At 44.8% G+C, this 17,539-nt stretch overlaps 1 protein-coding gene across 1 annotated transcript in view; it reads right to left on the bottom strand.

Moving 5' to 3' along the window:
• The window catches only part of LOC308335637 (nuclear factor 1 B-type-like), a 105,464-nt gene that overhangs the window by 30,742 nt on the left and 57,183 nt on the right, over positions 1-17,539 (bottom strand). Inside the window, 6 exon segments of the mRNA XM_080792741.1 lie at positions 159-293; positions 6,437-6,547; positions 6,550-6,557; positions 7,552-7,672; positions 11,614-11,685; positions 15,008-15,064. Coding sequence (XP_080648867.1) covers positions 159-293; positions 6,437-6,547; positions 6,550-6,557; positions 7,552-7,672; positions 11,614-11,685; positions 15,008-15,064 — 504 coding nt within the window.

The raw sequence follows: 17,539 nt of genomic DNA, 5'->3' as shown, positions 1-17,539 counted from the left end.
AAAAAGTACCCTCTCTTTTCTTTTTTTTTTACAACTGTATGAACTCTATGAACTGTATGTGACGTGATAATAAACTTGGACGTTGAAGTGAATAAAAAGGACCTTGATTTATGTGAGCCTGGGTCGGCCCAGTGCAGGCAGGACGTAGTAACACTCACCACTGTGTCCTACACCTGTTAGGCCAGGGTGGTGGTGCTGGGAGAAAGTGCTGACTCGTGGCGAGGAGTCCTGCGGAGAGGTGGGGCTGAACAGAGGCTTCTCCGGCTTCTTCATGGTGGGGGAGGACATGTCTGCTGGAGAAACACACACACACACACACACACACACACACACACACACACACACACACACACACACACACACACACACACACACACACACACATGCACACATACAGAACCCGGAATCAGAAAACTACATTCAATCCCTTCATTCTTAAAGGATGGACAACTTTGGTTTATTTATTCAACCAAGGTTCATGTTTTAGGTTGTTAATTAGAGAACGTAAAAGATGAGTGTTACATTATTCTTTTTTAATTTTCTGCTTTCTTTCGTTTTAGCGATTTTAACTATTTTTGACAGGGGGGCATTCGAACAAGTAGCTAAATATGTATTTTTCTTTTTTTCTTTTCTTTTTACAATTTTTTACGGCAATTTCTCTATTGTTATTTACTATAGTCCTACTAGACCCCAGGAAATTACATCTGGCCACAAAAGGGGTCACGTGATCTATTGAATGTGAAGATGGAGGGGGATGCCATACTGTGTGTCATAGGCTCAATATGTCAGTTTGTCACCTCCCCCTTCACATTCAGTAGATCCCGTGATCTTTTGTGGCCAGATGTAATTTCCTGGGGTCTAGTAGGACTATAGTAAATAATAATACAAAAATAAAAAAAGAATTAAGAAATCGCCCTAAACCTAAAAAAACATATTTAGCCACTTGTTCGAATTTCCCCGCCCACCCTGGGCACCTTGACTGGTAATCCAGTCTGGCAGTGTGCCGCGGGTTCGACTCCCTATCCCGACGGTCTTTACTGCGTGTCACCCCCCGTTTCATCTATCCCTCTATCAATAAAAGAAAAAAGGCGAAAGCCAAAAGAAATAGCTCAAATCTTTAAAACTACAGAAAGCAGCAGAGGCAAGGAAAACCAGGTGCTCAGGAGGTGTGCAGGTATAAAAAAATGTAAGAATAGTAAAAAGGTGCTCCTGGGATCAATCGGGATAACACATCTATATAGAACAAAGCGGAGATCCGGGCACACTTAATGTTAAAAAGGAGGAAAACTTTATTGAACCGACATGTTTCGACCTATACGGTCTTCATCAGGGAAAGCAGCAAATGAAACATTTTTAACACTCATCTTTAACTTTATCTAATCACAACCTAAAACATGAGACATGAAACATGAAAAATATAGAAAGTTGTCCTTTAAGCCTTATTTACAGTTAGTTGTGTCATGACTGTGTCCTGCGCTGAGAAGAGCAGATCTACAAACCCAGGCTTTTACTGCATGTATATACATATGTGCCGAGCACATAGTGTATCTGGCAGGATTTATGAGTCGCCATGTTAAATGGAATGTCCACAAAGTGATGCCTGCTTCCCATCGCCTTATGACCTTTGACATTCTGTCACTCCATAAATAATTCCCTTAAAGCACAAAACAGTGCATCAAAATCTGTTCAAACGGCCTCGACTATCATTTGGTCCGTTTTCTTTTTTTTGTAAACTAGAGATCCCATGAGCAACTTAAGTTTCTCGTTGCCGTCATTCCGGGCTATGTCAGAGCCATGATCGACACTGGTCATGGCTGTGCGTTTTCAATGTTCTGTGCCGAGGCATCAGCGGCGCCCCGAGGGTGAGTGAGATAACAAATAGAAGACTCTCTCGATGGTTCTGCGTCAGGTGGCGGATCATTCCACAAACATTCATCAAGTGGGGGTTTTTTCCCCTTTTTCTTGCGGCCCGTCGCTGCTCCTTTTGTGCGCATAACTCTCACCCCATCCGTCTGTTCTCTCTCAAATTATCGTTGTAAAACGCTGTCACTCAGGCATTTCCATGTTTTATTTGTCGACACACAGCGTCGGGGCGGGGGAGGATCCACCTGAACGGCGGGGAGAAGTGACTCATGCTCCGGAGAGGAGCGCGCGGACAAAGGCCAGAGGAATCCGGGGGATTTCCCACTCCCGAGGCAGTAAGAGGAAGCTGGCTTAAACGCTTTAGCTTTAGCAGATATACCTTCTGAGGAGATGGATATCTGCCCTGCTTGGCGGTTATAGCATGCATTATAAATAGAAAATCCTTTTGGGAAATGGATTGCGATGGATGCCTTGCAAATAAATTTGCCTCTGTTTTGCCTCCGAAGTCCCGCGAGGAAATCGACCGTCGCAAAGGACATCTGGAGGAAATACATATTATATTCATACTAGATATTAAGAAAGGGGCGATGAAATATTAGTGTTATTGTTATTAACGCAAATGCAAACATGGAATTCCTTTGACGTGCACGATATAAAAATCTGATCTCTTCCGCAGTGCATTGCAAGCACACGTGAAATTGCCCATCTATAAGACAGCGTGTTGGAATGCGACGCACCGAGATTGTAGATCAAAAGGTTCATCCATTTTAGTGAATGTTCGCCCAGAATAGGGATGCTAGGGTTCATGTGGTTTAAGGAGGAGGGGCATACATGTAAAATCTACACACACTACATACATGCACGCACGCATGACAAAAAACTAAATGCTGCACACAAATTACAGTCTATAAAATGTACTTTCCTAAGGCAAAAAAACCCAAAAAAACCCAATGCATGACGGCAAGGATTCCTTCTACCGCACGCTGAGGTCTCGCCAAACAACAGACATGTGCACCAAATGACCGCTTATTGGCACTTGGACGGGCTCATATGGGTTTAATATCGCCCCACTTCACTTTTATTCTCTCCTAACAGAATAATGGCCTAGCCTTCCAAGAGTTCTAGGCTTTCTCCTCCTCTCACTGTCTGTATATAAGGCTCCGGGGGCGCTGAGATGGTGTGGCCCCCCCTGCCTCTAAGGGCACGCGTATACCCCCTGTTGACCCCCGGGGGTCAACTCCCGCCAGTGCCTTCTTTCCCTTGTCTCCCCCGCTGTGCCCCTCTACTCAAGGCAATTTTCTTTACGTTGCGTCAGACACTTTTTCTTCAAACGCGCCCATCTCTGTTCGGCCGACACGGTCGTCTGACGAAGCATAAATTAGCCTCTTTTTTAGCTGTCTTATTGTGACAATGAAGAAAAGCCACTAAGGGGGGGCTAACTCTGGGACTGCTTGGCTTTTCCTTTTTAGAAAAGAAAGAGGAAAAAAAAAAGGTGCAGAGAAGAGAGAAAAAGCCTGGCAGGCCTTAAGACACCAGGAGGTGCACTAAAGCTAAAATCACAGCAGGGCCTTGTTGAGGGAAGAGGTGGAACATTTTGTACCCGATCGTTCCGTCCTGTCACAGTCAGGCTTAAATGCTTCCAACAACCTCTAGCTGGTTGAGGCCAGGGGCTGTGGGGGTGTGGGGCCCGCGGTGCGCACACTAGCGAAAAGAGGAGTCAGGGGAGAGGGAGAATGATCCGGAAACACGGGACAGGGAGGCCTTAATTAAAAGGGCGTCAGGGCCTCAGCTCTGCACCGGGAGACAAGGTAATGAGACGTGCATGACGTCCCGTGAGGATCTCCCTTATTCTGTCTGTCTATCTCTCTCTCTCTCTCTCGCACGCACGCGTGTGCGTGCACACTGCTCTGAGACAGTTAAGTGTACAGTATACAGGCGCGTCACACACTCAGAGACCTGGTCACGTATACGCACATGAAAAATAAAATACACGCATGCACGTGTGCGCATGCACACAAACAAATGTTCCCTGTTCCCATTCGCTGTCTTTCTGTCTTTCTTTTCTGTGTCTGGGCCCGGGCCCGGGCCACCTGTTGAGACAGACTACTCCACTGAGACCTACTTGCTTCTGAGTCAAGTTCAAACACAAGCCGTCACACCTGCCTCTCCTATTAACACGCACACGCACGCATACGCACGCACACAAAGAAGCATGCACTAATCGCGCTTGTTCTTTTTTCCGACGCATGCACACTCGCATGCAGGGCAGGCTACAAATAAACTGCCTTGTTTTCCTCATGACACAGATACACACTGTTTTAACACATATCATGTACTGCCCTAATTATCTCTCTCTGCAGCACAAGCACAAATGCAAACAAACACGCAAACAAACACACACACACACACACACACACACACGCTCACACACACACACACACACACACACACACACACACACACACACACACGCACACACACACACACACACGCGTGCACACACACACACACACACACACACACGCGCGCAAACATCTTCCTGACACATGCACACTCACGTACAGTGCAAGCGTAGTACCGTTTCACCTTTCACACCTTTACACAGCTGCTGTGTTCATTTAGCTTTGAGCTTTAATTTTAAATGACCTTATAACCAGCCGTGTACTTTACATCTACGTGCGAACAGGAAGGACTGGTGCACGATCAAAGACGTGCACTCGCACCAACGGGGATTTTACTCGCATGTCGAGCCACGATATAAAGATTTCGTGATAAGAGATACATGATGTGACACATTAAACCTCCGGGTCGAAGCCTTATAGCATGTTTAACAGTGGACTCCATGAACACAAACAATAGTTACTTTTAAACCCATTTTTAGACCTAAGTTCGATTCTACAAATGTCTTCTAACTATTTCATGTCAAGGACCCCTAGAATTATATGCAATTGGCCGCTGACCCCCATCGGAAAATATGTTGTTCCAGGGATCCCCCCCAGAAGCAAAGATTAAAAAAACGTTCGCTCTATAAGAATATATATTCAAAGATTTGCGCCACATTTTCACGATTTGTCAAAAATAGCAGATCTACAAGCTCGTAGCGCTATGAGCTTGTAGGGTTGCTATTTTTCAATAGCTAAAGTATAACATAATGCTTTTAAACACCAAAAGGGGTTCCCGCCCAGAATGGGTTAAAATACTATACAGATCGATTTGGGGGATTTAAAAGAAAAAACTACATTAAAGTCACTCTCCGATAATTCTAACAAATTAATCCAGTAAAAGCATAATCATCTTGTCAACCTGCAAATTAACAATCAAGTTAACCTTGTAACCTTTATATAAAAAAGAAATACACTATATGTACAGTTTTATAATGATCAATGACAGATATTTCACTTTGCAGGTGGGAGGGGGGAAAGAAAACAACTCCTCATTTGCATCGGCAAACGCCGAGGGAGCCACAACTTTCCGAACTGTATTTTGAATGGGTTGTGTAAGGTTTTTTATGACAGCGGGGGTGCCGGAGGCAATCCATGTCCTGGTGTGCATTTAGGTGGAGTTGAGGGAGTTCACGATCACGGAACACATGGGGAGGGAGGGGAGGGAGGGAGGGAGGGAGGGAGGGGAGGGAGGGGAGGAACCAGGTGCGACGCTAGTTCATCTGCATTGCATTGTGCACCAGACAGGATAGCAGAGATAAGACCCGCTCATTACAGTCTGCGGAGGAGGGTTCACGCGGTGCATTAAGCTCTGTGTTGAAACCCAGGCTTAAGCATTAGCGTTGGCAAAGTAGCGTTGCGTGTATGCTAATAACGTTCTTGAAGTCCTGCATACACTGTTAGTTCAACATTTTGACCTTAATCACCGCGTGGCGGTATGGGCCTTAAAGGTTAGGGAAAGCCACCCCACTAGGTCACCTAGCTTGAATTAGCACCACCCCAGCTGGTAGAGAATCACAACAGGAAAGTAAAGGGTGAATGAGTCAGCGTGTCTACCTGAGGTGTTGCTTCATTACTGGTACAGTTCCCACTTCCCAGCAGTGGAGTGGATTGTATATTAACCATTGTGATGTTACTGCAGCGCCACTGTGATGCAGGATGTTGTCGTTGCGTTAGAACAGGGGTTCTCAACCCGTGGGTCACGACCCCTCGGGGGGGGGGGGGGGGGGGTCGCCAAATTATTTTGGGGGGTCCTCAAATTATTTTCTAAAAAATAATAAATAAATAAATGTTTGCAACTGAATGGCTGGATAATGGAAATGAAGAGTTTCCATATATGCATACACCCTAATGATTATCATTTCTAGCATTTCTATCGCTGGGACCCTAATTTAGACTGTGAAATCAATATTAATGTAACTCTGAGATTGTACCTATGGATTGTACACATTTGTACACTCTCTGAGTTACAGTTTATAAGGGTCAATTTGATTCCAAACTATCATTTAGGAACTCCCTGGAACAACATATTTTCAGATGTGGGTCGGCGGCCAATACATTTTTTTGGGGTCCTTGAAATGAAATAGTTTGAAAATCCGAATACAAACCAGTATAACATGTATAATCCTCACCTCCGTCTCGGTCGTGCCAGTTGGCGCGACTACTGGCTGGTGAGCTGGGTGAGGAGTAGAAGTCTGGCCCAGTGGGGCTCGTCTCCATGTTCTCATCCATGTTGATGGTTTGGGCCTTTTACTGTGGAGAAGGAAGGAGGACCAAGGAGGTCATTCATGGCTCATGCTGGATGGCAAAGGGTGTCATGATATAGAGTCATTTATCCCATTAACCCATTTTGGACTGAGGCCGATTCTGAAAAGGGCTTCTAAATCCTAAAATTTCTGGGGGGAAAATATAGTGGTGTGCTCAACCCCCACCGACCCACATCTCAAAATATGTAGTTCCAGGGACCCCCCCCCCCCCCCCCCCCCCCCCCCCCACCAGAAGAAATACTTTAGTTAAAATTATGAAAATATCAAAGATTGTGCCACAAGATTAAAAAAAATAGCAGATCTACAAGCTTGTAGCGCGGCACTCAGTGCCACGCCAAGAATGGATTAAGACCTGAAGCTGATTCTACAAATCAAATCAGCTTCTGAAACTAAATCAAGCTATTTTTCGTAATTCAAACATTTTTCAAACGCTACAAAAAGATTCAGCAATAGCAGATGTACAAGCTTGTATATATCCATTTTTGAATAGCCAATGCAAAACATTTTAATGGACTTATATATTATCTGCAAATTATCCAAAGCTTCAACCTACAATATAATTAACATTACATTATGATATAAACCCACATAACAGTCTTTGATATGTTGCTATAACACAAAGCAATTTCTTTAATTATAGCTATTAGACAAATCTTCATAAAAAATCTGTAGGAGTACAACTTGCCTGTTTTTACAAATATGACTTTCATGCAGTTGCACAGTACAAAATACATAGTATGGATTATTATGTGTTGTTCAAAATTCATACTCCTATTTTACCGCTGTAGTGCCGAAATGATTTCGGCTCGTCAGAAATTCTCAGTAGCACCGAAGAGACGACTTTAGGACCGTACCCGACCCCCCCCCCCCCCCCCCCGAACCTCAAATGACGTCACATTGTAGGCTCGAACCGACTTTTATTCGGCTCTAAAATAGGAGTATGAATCGAGCCCTAGGAATTTGACGAGCTACACACTGACCTGCCAGGGGGGGAGGAAAGGGATCGATGTAGCCCCACACTAGAGTTCAGGTCGTGGTAGTAGGGCTGGCTGGGCATCTCGGCCATGGAGAAGTTGACCCCTGCTCCCTGGGTGATGGGCGCTGTGGAGGAGAGAGGGAGAGAGAGAGAGAGAGAGAGAGAGAGAGAGGGGGAGAGAGAGGTACAGTTAGAGTCAACAGTAGCCATTTGTAGTGGACAGAAAGTACATTTACTGTAGTCTATACTTAATTAAGTATTTGGAGTATTATTATTTATTTTTTCCAATAGCAAGCTGGAAACATTCCAGGGATGATTCATGTGCATCTCGGGGGGGAAGTGTCAGTTATTCTCTCGCCAGCGTTCACAACAATGCATCCAAAGGGCTTCTTGTCATGTCGTCGGCGTTGAGGCCCGTGTGGCTACAGTGTACAGTATAAAGCACTGTTCTGTGGCAGTCATAGTGATTTACAGTAGAAGAGAGAGGTGTCCATTTTCTCGCTGCGGTCGAGGCGGCGGGGGGGGGGGGGGGGGGGGATATTGTTTCAAGGGAGGATGGGCGAATGTTTACAGAACAAAAGCAGCCCGCCAGACCTCTCTTCCTCCCTTTCCCCTCCCTCTCCACACTCCCTCCCTCTCTCTCTCTCTCTCTCTCTCTCTCTCTCTCTGAGTGTGTGGCCTCTGTGTAAGAGAGCCCCCCCCCACACCCCGTCACAGCCCGGGCGGTTGGTCGGTCGGTCGGTCGGTTGGGGTTTTGGAGTCGATGAGAGGATGGAGTGTGTTAGTGGTGTCTGTTGTGGTCTGAGGTTCACCACTGGCACGGTCCCCTCGACCAGCCTCTGCCCCGCGGGCTGGCTGGGCTGGCTGGCAGGCTGCAGCCCCCCCCCCCTGGCACCGGTCCCTAACCTAACCCACTGCTGTAGCAGCCATAGCAGGCTGCAATGTGGGCCTCCAATGCTTCCGGACAGAGAAGAACACTGAATGTGGTGGGGGTAGGGGGGTGTCACTGCCATTCAACGCCAACTGGCACCCAGTGTTGATTTTAGTTTTAGTCATGTCTCTTGAATACTTTTCATTTAAGTTTTAGTCACATTTTTGTCACCTGGAATGTTTTAGTGTTAGTCTAATTTTGGTCGACTAAATGTCCCACGATTTCAGTCGACTAAATCTACAGTTAATTTAGTCGACTAAAATGTATTTTGGCGGGCCTTGATGCCGTCGTAATGGCTGATTTTACACTTGCTGAAAATAGCCGATTTCAGCATGCAACCGAGTGTAAAATACTTATACTGGATCTCTTGTCCACTAGTTCCTTCCTAACATTCTAGTCTAGCTTTTATTTGTTGACAAAAATATATTTAGTCTTAGTTTTAGTCATCATAGCTTTATTTATTTATTTTTGTCATAGTATTAGTCGATTAAATCAACACTGCTGGCACCTGACCACCACTTACTCTTATACAGTATAATTATATGCGAGTAAAAAAAAATACTATACTTAGTAGTAGTATTTGTTTTTAGGTTTGCAAATAAATCAGTTTTTATTTGGTGCTCTTCCTTCGCTTTAAGCGTGCACTACTACTATGTTGGGTTCACAATAGGACACAGACGGAATGTACACTGAATGTTCACGCGTCTCAGTTCACCAGTTCCTTGAGCCTAGCATACTGTACATGTACTGTATACTCATTCATTGAGCCTAGTATACTGTACATGTACTGTAACTCATTCCGGGGTCCTCTCTTCTCCAATAATGAGTATCCTTGTCGAAAGGCCAGATTGCAAGTCAGCCTTGAACTCCAGCGATCCCTTTGATGGTCTTCAAAGACCGTCTCAAGAGCCTGGAAACCAGAGTGGAGAGCGCGGGGGGGAGGGGAGGGGGAGACGTGTTGACGGACGAGCCGGCCGCTCCGAAATCTACCCGGGGAGTGGCCGGCCCGGCCGGGCCGAGTGAGTGACAATTCCTGTGCGTTCCGATTTTTGCCTTGTTAAAATTCCAGTTTGACTTTAGCCAACCTGGCGGAACCTGGCGAAGGCCCGGCCCGAGAGGAAAGCGCCGCACGGTCGCTATGGCCGCGGCCATCTGGTCAGGGAGCGCAAATTAAAAAACAACAAGAACAAACACAGTGTCTTTCAAAGGGGGATGCTTGTCAGGTGTGTCAGCCCAGGGAGCTGGTATCGCTTTCAGGTCATAAAGGGTCAAGGAGACGGCGTGGATCTGTGCGCGCCGTGGATCAACACAAATGCACTTTGAAACAAAAGGGGAAAAAATGAACCACGTAATACCCTGTAAGGTCATTAATACTATACTTTTTTAAGTATCTTTTGTTGAATTTGTTATCTATATTTAGTTCTCTGTTGTTGTTGTTGCCCTAAATTCCTCTCTGGGGTCAATAAACGTGATCTTATCTCAGAAGAACAGACAACCACTCCAGCAGCATTCGATGCCTACAGTATACTGCTGTCTATGAGTCTGACGGCGGGGCTCCGCTGGACGCGTCAGCGTTGCGTCTCCGTCAGGGAATGTTCCCGTTTGAATCAATGAAGGGTGGCTCCACTGCCTACGATGCGTTGTGTTGCGCTGCGTTTTAATCAATGAAGGGTGGCTCCACTGCCTGCGATGCGTTGTGTTGCGCTGCGTTGTGTTATGCGTTGTTATTATGCGTTGTGTTGCGCTGCGTTCGGTGACTGGTTTAAAATCGCCCCGGTTCGTTTTTTTACCCACGTCACGCGCGTCCAATTCGCGTCTCAATTCACTTGTTGGCTTTTAAAACAAAGCATGTGGTGACGTACTGACCCCCCCCCCCCTCCCCCCCATACGTAGTGTCAACAAAGTGACAGTAAAGAAAATATTAAAACCCATGAACCCCAAACACACCTTACATGTTGTACTTTTAACAAAAACACATGACACCTATATATACAACAACGTTCCACATAAATATGGGTAATGAACCCGAGGTTGGCCCGGCGTGTACGTATGTATGTACAGTAGGTGAATCAATTCTTTGTGTCTGTGTGTGTGTGTGTGTGTGTGCCGGTGGCATGTCCCAGAGCCCATAGGCAGCAGCTTTTGGAACGCGCTGCAGGTAAAATATTGCCCCAGGGAGACAGTGTCCTCAGCTAGCAAGAGAGAGAGAGAGACCATAGATTCCGAAAGAGCTGTCAACAGCACTGAGACGAGCAAGGCATGTCTGTACAAACATGCACACGCTCGTACGCACACAGATGTACAGTAAAGCGTTTTGTTCCAGGGGCAGGACTTGCCCAACTGGATTTGCAACACCCCCCACCCCGTCCCCCTCCCCCCCACGGCAGTAGTAGGCTACATCAGATCTGTGTGAATCCACATGCCAGAAGGGATTCAGACAGTAGTAGGCTACATCAGATCTGTGTGAATCCACATGCCAGAAGGGATTCAGACAGTAGTAGGCTACATCAGATCTGTGTGAATCCACATGCCAGAAGGGATTCAGACAGTAGGCTACATCAGATCTGTGTGAATCCACATGCCAGAAGGGATTCAGACAGTAGTGGACTCAAAGTACTCCATTGCTTTACTTATAAGTAAAAGTATCAATACTGCAATATAGAAATACTCCGTTTACGAGTAAAAGTCCCCGGAATTCAAAATGTACTTTGATACAAAGGTATTCGTATCAAAAAATACAATATTTGCCTCTGAGATGTAATGGAGTAGAAGTACGAGTACTGGAAATTGGAAATACTCAAGTAAAAAAAAAAGAAACTCAAAATGTTACTAAAGTACATTACTTAAGTAAGTGTACTTTCCACCCACCACTGGGCAGAAGGGATTCAGTAAGGTTTGTGCTAATTGTGACTTTGAGGTGAATAGATTTTCTTGTGACACTGTTTCACTTACAACACCCACCAAATGCACATTATTATCTTATACACTGGCAAATACTGTACACACAGACACAGAATGTTGTGCATACTAGATTCCACTAGATGTGTTCTTTAGTCTATAGTATAGACTAAAGAACACGTCTATAGTAGTATAGACTCTATACTGTACAATACATTCTGAGGACAAAGTACTTACTTCTGGATACTCGCACCAGTTCTGCAACACTGAAGACTCCTGATTTGATGAAGCTGTCTTCCAAATAACCTGCTGATGAAAGAAATTAAGGAATTAATACAAATCTTTTAAAAAATCACAAATGTTCATGAAATAATTTCATTGATGAAATAAATCAAAATTAATTCTCCAAAAACAAGATCTGCACGCGAAGCGACACGTTGTTAACTTGTGACCGTATAGGTCGCATTTACTATGAAAACCTGAACCTCCCGTCGGTTCACGCCTCGTGACATCACACTGGGAACCACTGGTGTATACTACTGTATAATACAGTAGATCAAGTCTGCATGTATTACTAGTATAATAATAGTGAACAGTGGTAGATGAGAAACCGACATGAAGGGTGGATGACATGTACATACGTACATGAAGTATTTGTGTTAAGGTAACAAATAAACACACAGATCTTAAATATGAGCTGCATCGTGTCAATAGTGGTGTGGCTCTGTTATGTCAAGCTCATAAGCGCATTCAGTGCAAATAGGGCAGCGATCAGGAACCAGCGATCATAATCCAAAAACCATCATTCAAGTTAAACAGCTACGAAGTTATCAACACCCAAATGACTTGCTGTGAATGCCCTATTATTACACAGCTGTGCCAGGACGATAGACAATGGGCAAGCGGAGGATTGGCACCTACAAAGTGTAATGCCTCAGCATTGGAGTGAGCCAAGGGCTAGCACATGGGGGAACCGTGCCACTGCTGACAACAAGGGGGCCCTTCCAGTTCCAGGCCCTGAGTCATTGGCTCGCTTGGCTGTGTTTTGCTTGGCAGCCATGTCGGCAGAACCTGCTCTTGAGGTAGAAAACTAATTACAGTTTCCCAAACTATTTTCATTCCTGGATGGTGACGACACACCCGCATGCAGCACAGGTCAGTCCAGGGGAGCTTGAGAGCCGGGCCTGTCAAAAGAATATGCTCCCAGACAGCCATTTTTTTTCTGACTGGATGTATTGCGCACTGGTGGTGGTGCGCTGGTGCCAAGTCTGCCAAGTCAAACTTTCACTCTTGGCAGAGCCTTTGGCAAACAGGGACGGGTTCTTACTTCATTAGAACCCAACGTGTTTGGTGTTGCCGCTGAGAAAGTGACAATACAGTTTTTTTTTTATGATCCAATAAAATTGAGCTTCCCTCACATTTCTTCAAAAGGAATTCAACGCATCCAGAAATAAGACTTTGGCAGTTGTTGCCAAAAAAGGGGCACTCTACTTTAATATAATTCTCATACAGTAGTTGTAATCCATTATAATAACTATTATCACAATGCATTAGAATGAGTTATAATGCATTGTAGTGTGATTATAGGTCACTGTAGAACTACCTAACACCTACTGTACACCTAAAAAGAATGTCATTACAGCCTGGGCCGTGGCTCAGTGGTCCAGGCACCCTGGACGGTAGCCCAAGCCTGGCAGTGTGCTGCGGGTTCGACTCCTGATCCCGACGGCCTTTACTGCATGTCACTCCCCCATCTCCTGTCAGCCTACTGTCTGTCCCTCTATACAAAAATATATATAAAATATAGGCGAAAGCCGCAAAAAAAAACATATAAAAAAAAACCTTATAGTGACTTATAATCATATCGTATGATGCACTATAAGTGACTAGAATGCATTGTTCAATTATTAACATTACAACTATGATTAGATATGGTTGGTGTGTCTGCAATAATGAAGTGTTATGATACTTTATTGTTAAAAGTATTATAAGAAATAATATCAAAACATGTTTTATTTGGCTGTGTGTGTATGTGGTATGGCTATTATAATAATAACAAATAATAATACTGAGTGATAGCAGTTCGCTAAGCGCTATAACTGCAGAATTCATGAATGAATGAGTTTATTCCCAGGTATATGAAATTGCCTCTGTGAGTAATGAATAATAATAGCAGCAGTATAAAGGCATCATTTCAAACACTTAGATCAGGGGTGGTCACCTTCACTTAATGCTAATATCAGAATAATGATATTGATTTCAGCTGTTACAATTCCAAACCCGCTTTAATTACTTCATGACTAGTATTAAATGACTAGTATTACAATGCTATTGTCTTTTTGTGTCCAATGTAGTTATGTTAACAGTTCATAAAGGTAACATAACTATAACTAAATGCATTTGAAATTCAATAAAAAGGTTACTTTTCAGGATTCCAATTAAAATAATAGCAAAAAATGATTCAAATATAATATTCAAAATATTGCAAAAATAGCTGATCTACAAAACGCTGATCTCAAAACGCGTCACATTGCGAGTTGGGACGCGTTTTGAGCTTGTACATCGGCTATTTTTGCTATGACAGTAATATGCACTGTGGCCCTCTGGAGTGAGTGTGGAAATATATTGGCCCTCTCCATCGCCAAGTTTCCCAGCCCTGACTTAGATAGAATACATACTGTACTTGAAAATACATTCATGTACTTGAAAATACATACATCTACATACATGCTTGCAGATCTGATATATTCAGAATTTTAGTTTGGCTTCCTTACAGACAATGCAGCAGCAATGTAAATGCAATGTGGTCATGTGGTTAAGTTTAAAAAAATGTAAAAGTTGAAAAAGCACTGAAGACTTGTGGTGGTGGTGTTCAGTGTTGATTTTGGCAACACATTTTGATTTTAGTTTTAGTCGTAGTCTCTTGAATAGTTTTCATTTAGTCTTAGACTCATTTTAGTCACCAGCTGGAATGTTTTAGTGTTAGTCTAGTTTTAGTCGACTAAAATGTATTTTGTCAGACCTTGATACTGGCTCACAACTGGCTCATCACAACGCGTCGCTGCGACGCGTTGTGAGCTTGTAGATCAGTTATTTTCAGCATGCAACCAAGTGTAAAATGACTTATACTGGATCTCTTGTCCACTATAGTCCCTACCTAACATTTTAGTCCAGTTTTTATTTGTTGACGTAATTGTCAGTATATTTAGTCTTATATAGTAGCATAGCTTAGTTTCCATTTCATTTTCCTCAGTGAAAAAAAGGTAGTCGACGAACATTTCTCGTCTTAGTTTTTAGTCGACAAAAACAACACATGTGGTGCTGCGAAGAAGGCAGCACCACATGGTCCCGTCTGGGAGCAGCAGAAGGAGTCACAGGGTTCATGTCAGATAAGACGTAGTGGAACGGCAGAGAGGGAGGATACAGTACTGTGTACGGTAGAGAGGGAGGATACAGTACTGTGTACGGTAGAGAGGGAGGATACAGTACTGTGTACGGCAGAGAGGGAGGATACAGTACTGTGTATACTGTAACCGCCGTGGCCCGGGCCCGGCGGGCCGGGGGGACTTCTATGGGAGGAACAATGGGGTGATGACAGCCCAGCAGAGGACGAATAGCACACTGAACATACCTGGAGGTGGATTCTTGCCTGGCTCATTGTTACTGGGACTTCCTGACTGCTGCAAGTCTGCAAACACACAGAGAGAGAGAGACAGAGAGAGATCAGTATACTGTATGAGGACATTGACCGACATAAACCTTTATTGTTGTGACAGTGTGATTATTTTCTGGAAGCAGATTAAGGGCCGATTCATACTCCTATTTTACCGCTGTAGTGCCAAAATGATATCGGCTCGTCAGACATTTTCAGTAGCACCGAAGAGACAACGGTACCCCCCCACCCCCCCCGAACGTCACATTGTAGGCTCTACAGAGCCGAACCGACTTTTATACCGACCCCCAGAATTATCTGTATTTGGCCTGTATTTGGATCCCCATCTGAAAATATGTTGTTCCAGGGAGCACACGTTCGCTTTGAAAGAGTATATTCAAAGATTTGCGCCACATTTTCATGATTCTTCAAAAATCATGAAGAATCATTTTAGTCGACTAAGATCTTATGACATTTAGTTGACTAAAACTAGACTAACACTAAAACATTCCAGGTGACTAAAACTAATGGTCAAAAGACTATGACTAAAAGTAAAAATCAACACGGATGTGGAACACAACATCCACAATATGAGCTGCACACGTGCAACGCTCTCAGAAGCATCCCATAATCCGATTAGATTCTTTCTTTCTTAATTAAATTGCAGGGCTAAGATTAATGCCCAGTTAAGAAGTCACAAGTTAAGAGTAAAGGTCTTTCAAAGAAAGGGTTACCATGGTGGTATCGTATGGTACGGCCATGCCATGTGAGGTGGTAGGAACAACGACATGAAATGTGTGTGTGTGTGTGTGTGTGTGTGTGTGTGTGTGTGTGGGGGGGGGGAGGACAGAGAGTGACCGAGTGAGTGAGCGAGTGACGGAGTGAGTGAGTGAGTGAGTCGGTGGGTGGGTGAGTGAGTGAGTGAGTGAGTCAGTGGGTGGGTGGGTGAGTGAATGGGTGAGTGGGTGAGTGAGTGAGTCAGTGGGTGGGTGAGTGAGTGAGTGAGTGAGTGAGTGAGTGAGTGAGTGAGTGAGGGAGTGAGTGGGTGGGTGGGTGGGTGGGTGAGTGAGTGCACCCACTGCACACAATTCCTACAATTCCTAGCCGTCTGTCCACTGTACCAAGACATCAGAGACATGTTTAAAACATTGAAATAGTGAGTGAGTGAGTGAGTGAGTGGGTGGGTGAGTGAGTGAGTGAGTGGGTGAGTGAGTGAGTGAGTGAGTGAGTGAGTGAGGGAATAGCCTCCGACAACCTCCGAACAACCTCCGAATCCTATACACTACAGAGTCTGGAACTACACCTCCTGGAATCCGAGTAAGAGAAGCTGGCATTTCGGTTCACAAAATATATTTAAAAAATATCTTTAGAGCTTTTATTTTTTCCATTTCTAGCATGGCAAGCTAAATGCTTAGATGTTTTTGTTAGGATACATTTGTGTGAGGAGGGGGTCTCCACCGCTTTATATTTTACTTGCTCCAGTCCAGACTGTATGACGAGAAGCATTTGGAAATTGCGAGAGGCAACAGTCTGGCAACGCGAGACTATAGGGAGTGAGTGTGGGGTGGAGATCCACAAGGAAACACAGACTACAGGGAGTGAGTGTGGGGTGGAGATCTACAAGGAAACACAGACTACAGGGAGTGAGTGTGGGGTGGAGATCCACAAGGAAACACAGACTATAGGGAGTGAGTGTGGGGTGGAGATCCACAAGGAAACACAGACTACAGGGAGTGAGTGTGGGGTGGAGATCTACAAGGAAACACAGACTACAGGGAGTGAGTGTGGGGTGGAGATCTACAAGGAAACACAGACTACAGGGAGTGAGTGTGGGGTGGAGATCTACAAGGAAACACAGACTATAGGGAGTGAGTGTGGGGTGGAGATCCACAAGGAAACACAGACTATAGGGAGTGAGTGTGGGGTGGAGATCCACAAGGAAACACAGACTACAGGGAGTGAGTGTGGGGTGGAGATCCACAAGGAAACACAGGGAGTGAGTGTGGGGTGGAGATCTACAAGTAAACACAGGGAGTGAGTGTGGGGTGGAGATCTACAAGGAAACACAGACTACAGGGAGTGAGTGTGGGGTGGAGATCTACAAGGAAACACAGACTACAGGGAGTGAGTGTGGGGTGGAGATCTACAAGGAAACACAGACTACAGGGAGTGAGTGTGGGGTGGAGATCTACAAGGAAACACAGACTACAGGGAGTGAGTGTGGGGTGGAGATCTACAAGGAAACACAGACTATATGGAGTGAGTGTGGGGTGGAGATCTACAAGGAAACACAGACTATATGGAGTGAGTGTGGGGTGGAGATCTACAAGGAAACACAGACTATATGGAGTGAGTGTGGGGTGGAGATCTACAAGGAAACACAAAGTGGAATTCTTTCCACCGGAGTACAGTCAGTGCACATGCTCTGGTATGAGACGAACGGACGGACGGACGGACGGACGGACGTACGGACGGGGGCTGGATTGACGTCCGTCACCTCAGAGACTCCCG

The sequence above is a fragment of the Protomyctophum bolini genome (assembly GCF_963924005.1).
Source record: "Protomyctophum bolini genome assembly, chromosome: 20".
Taxonomy (NCBI): Eukaryota; Metazoa; Chordata; class Actinopteri; order Myctophiformes; family Myctophidae; genus Protomyctophum; species Protomyctophum bolini.
The sequence above is the reverse complement of the archived record's forward strand: the minus strand, read 5'-3'. Positions and strand labels throughout refer to the sequence as shown.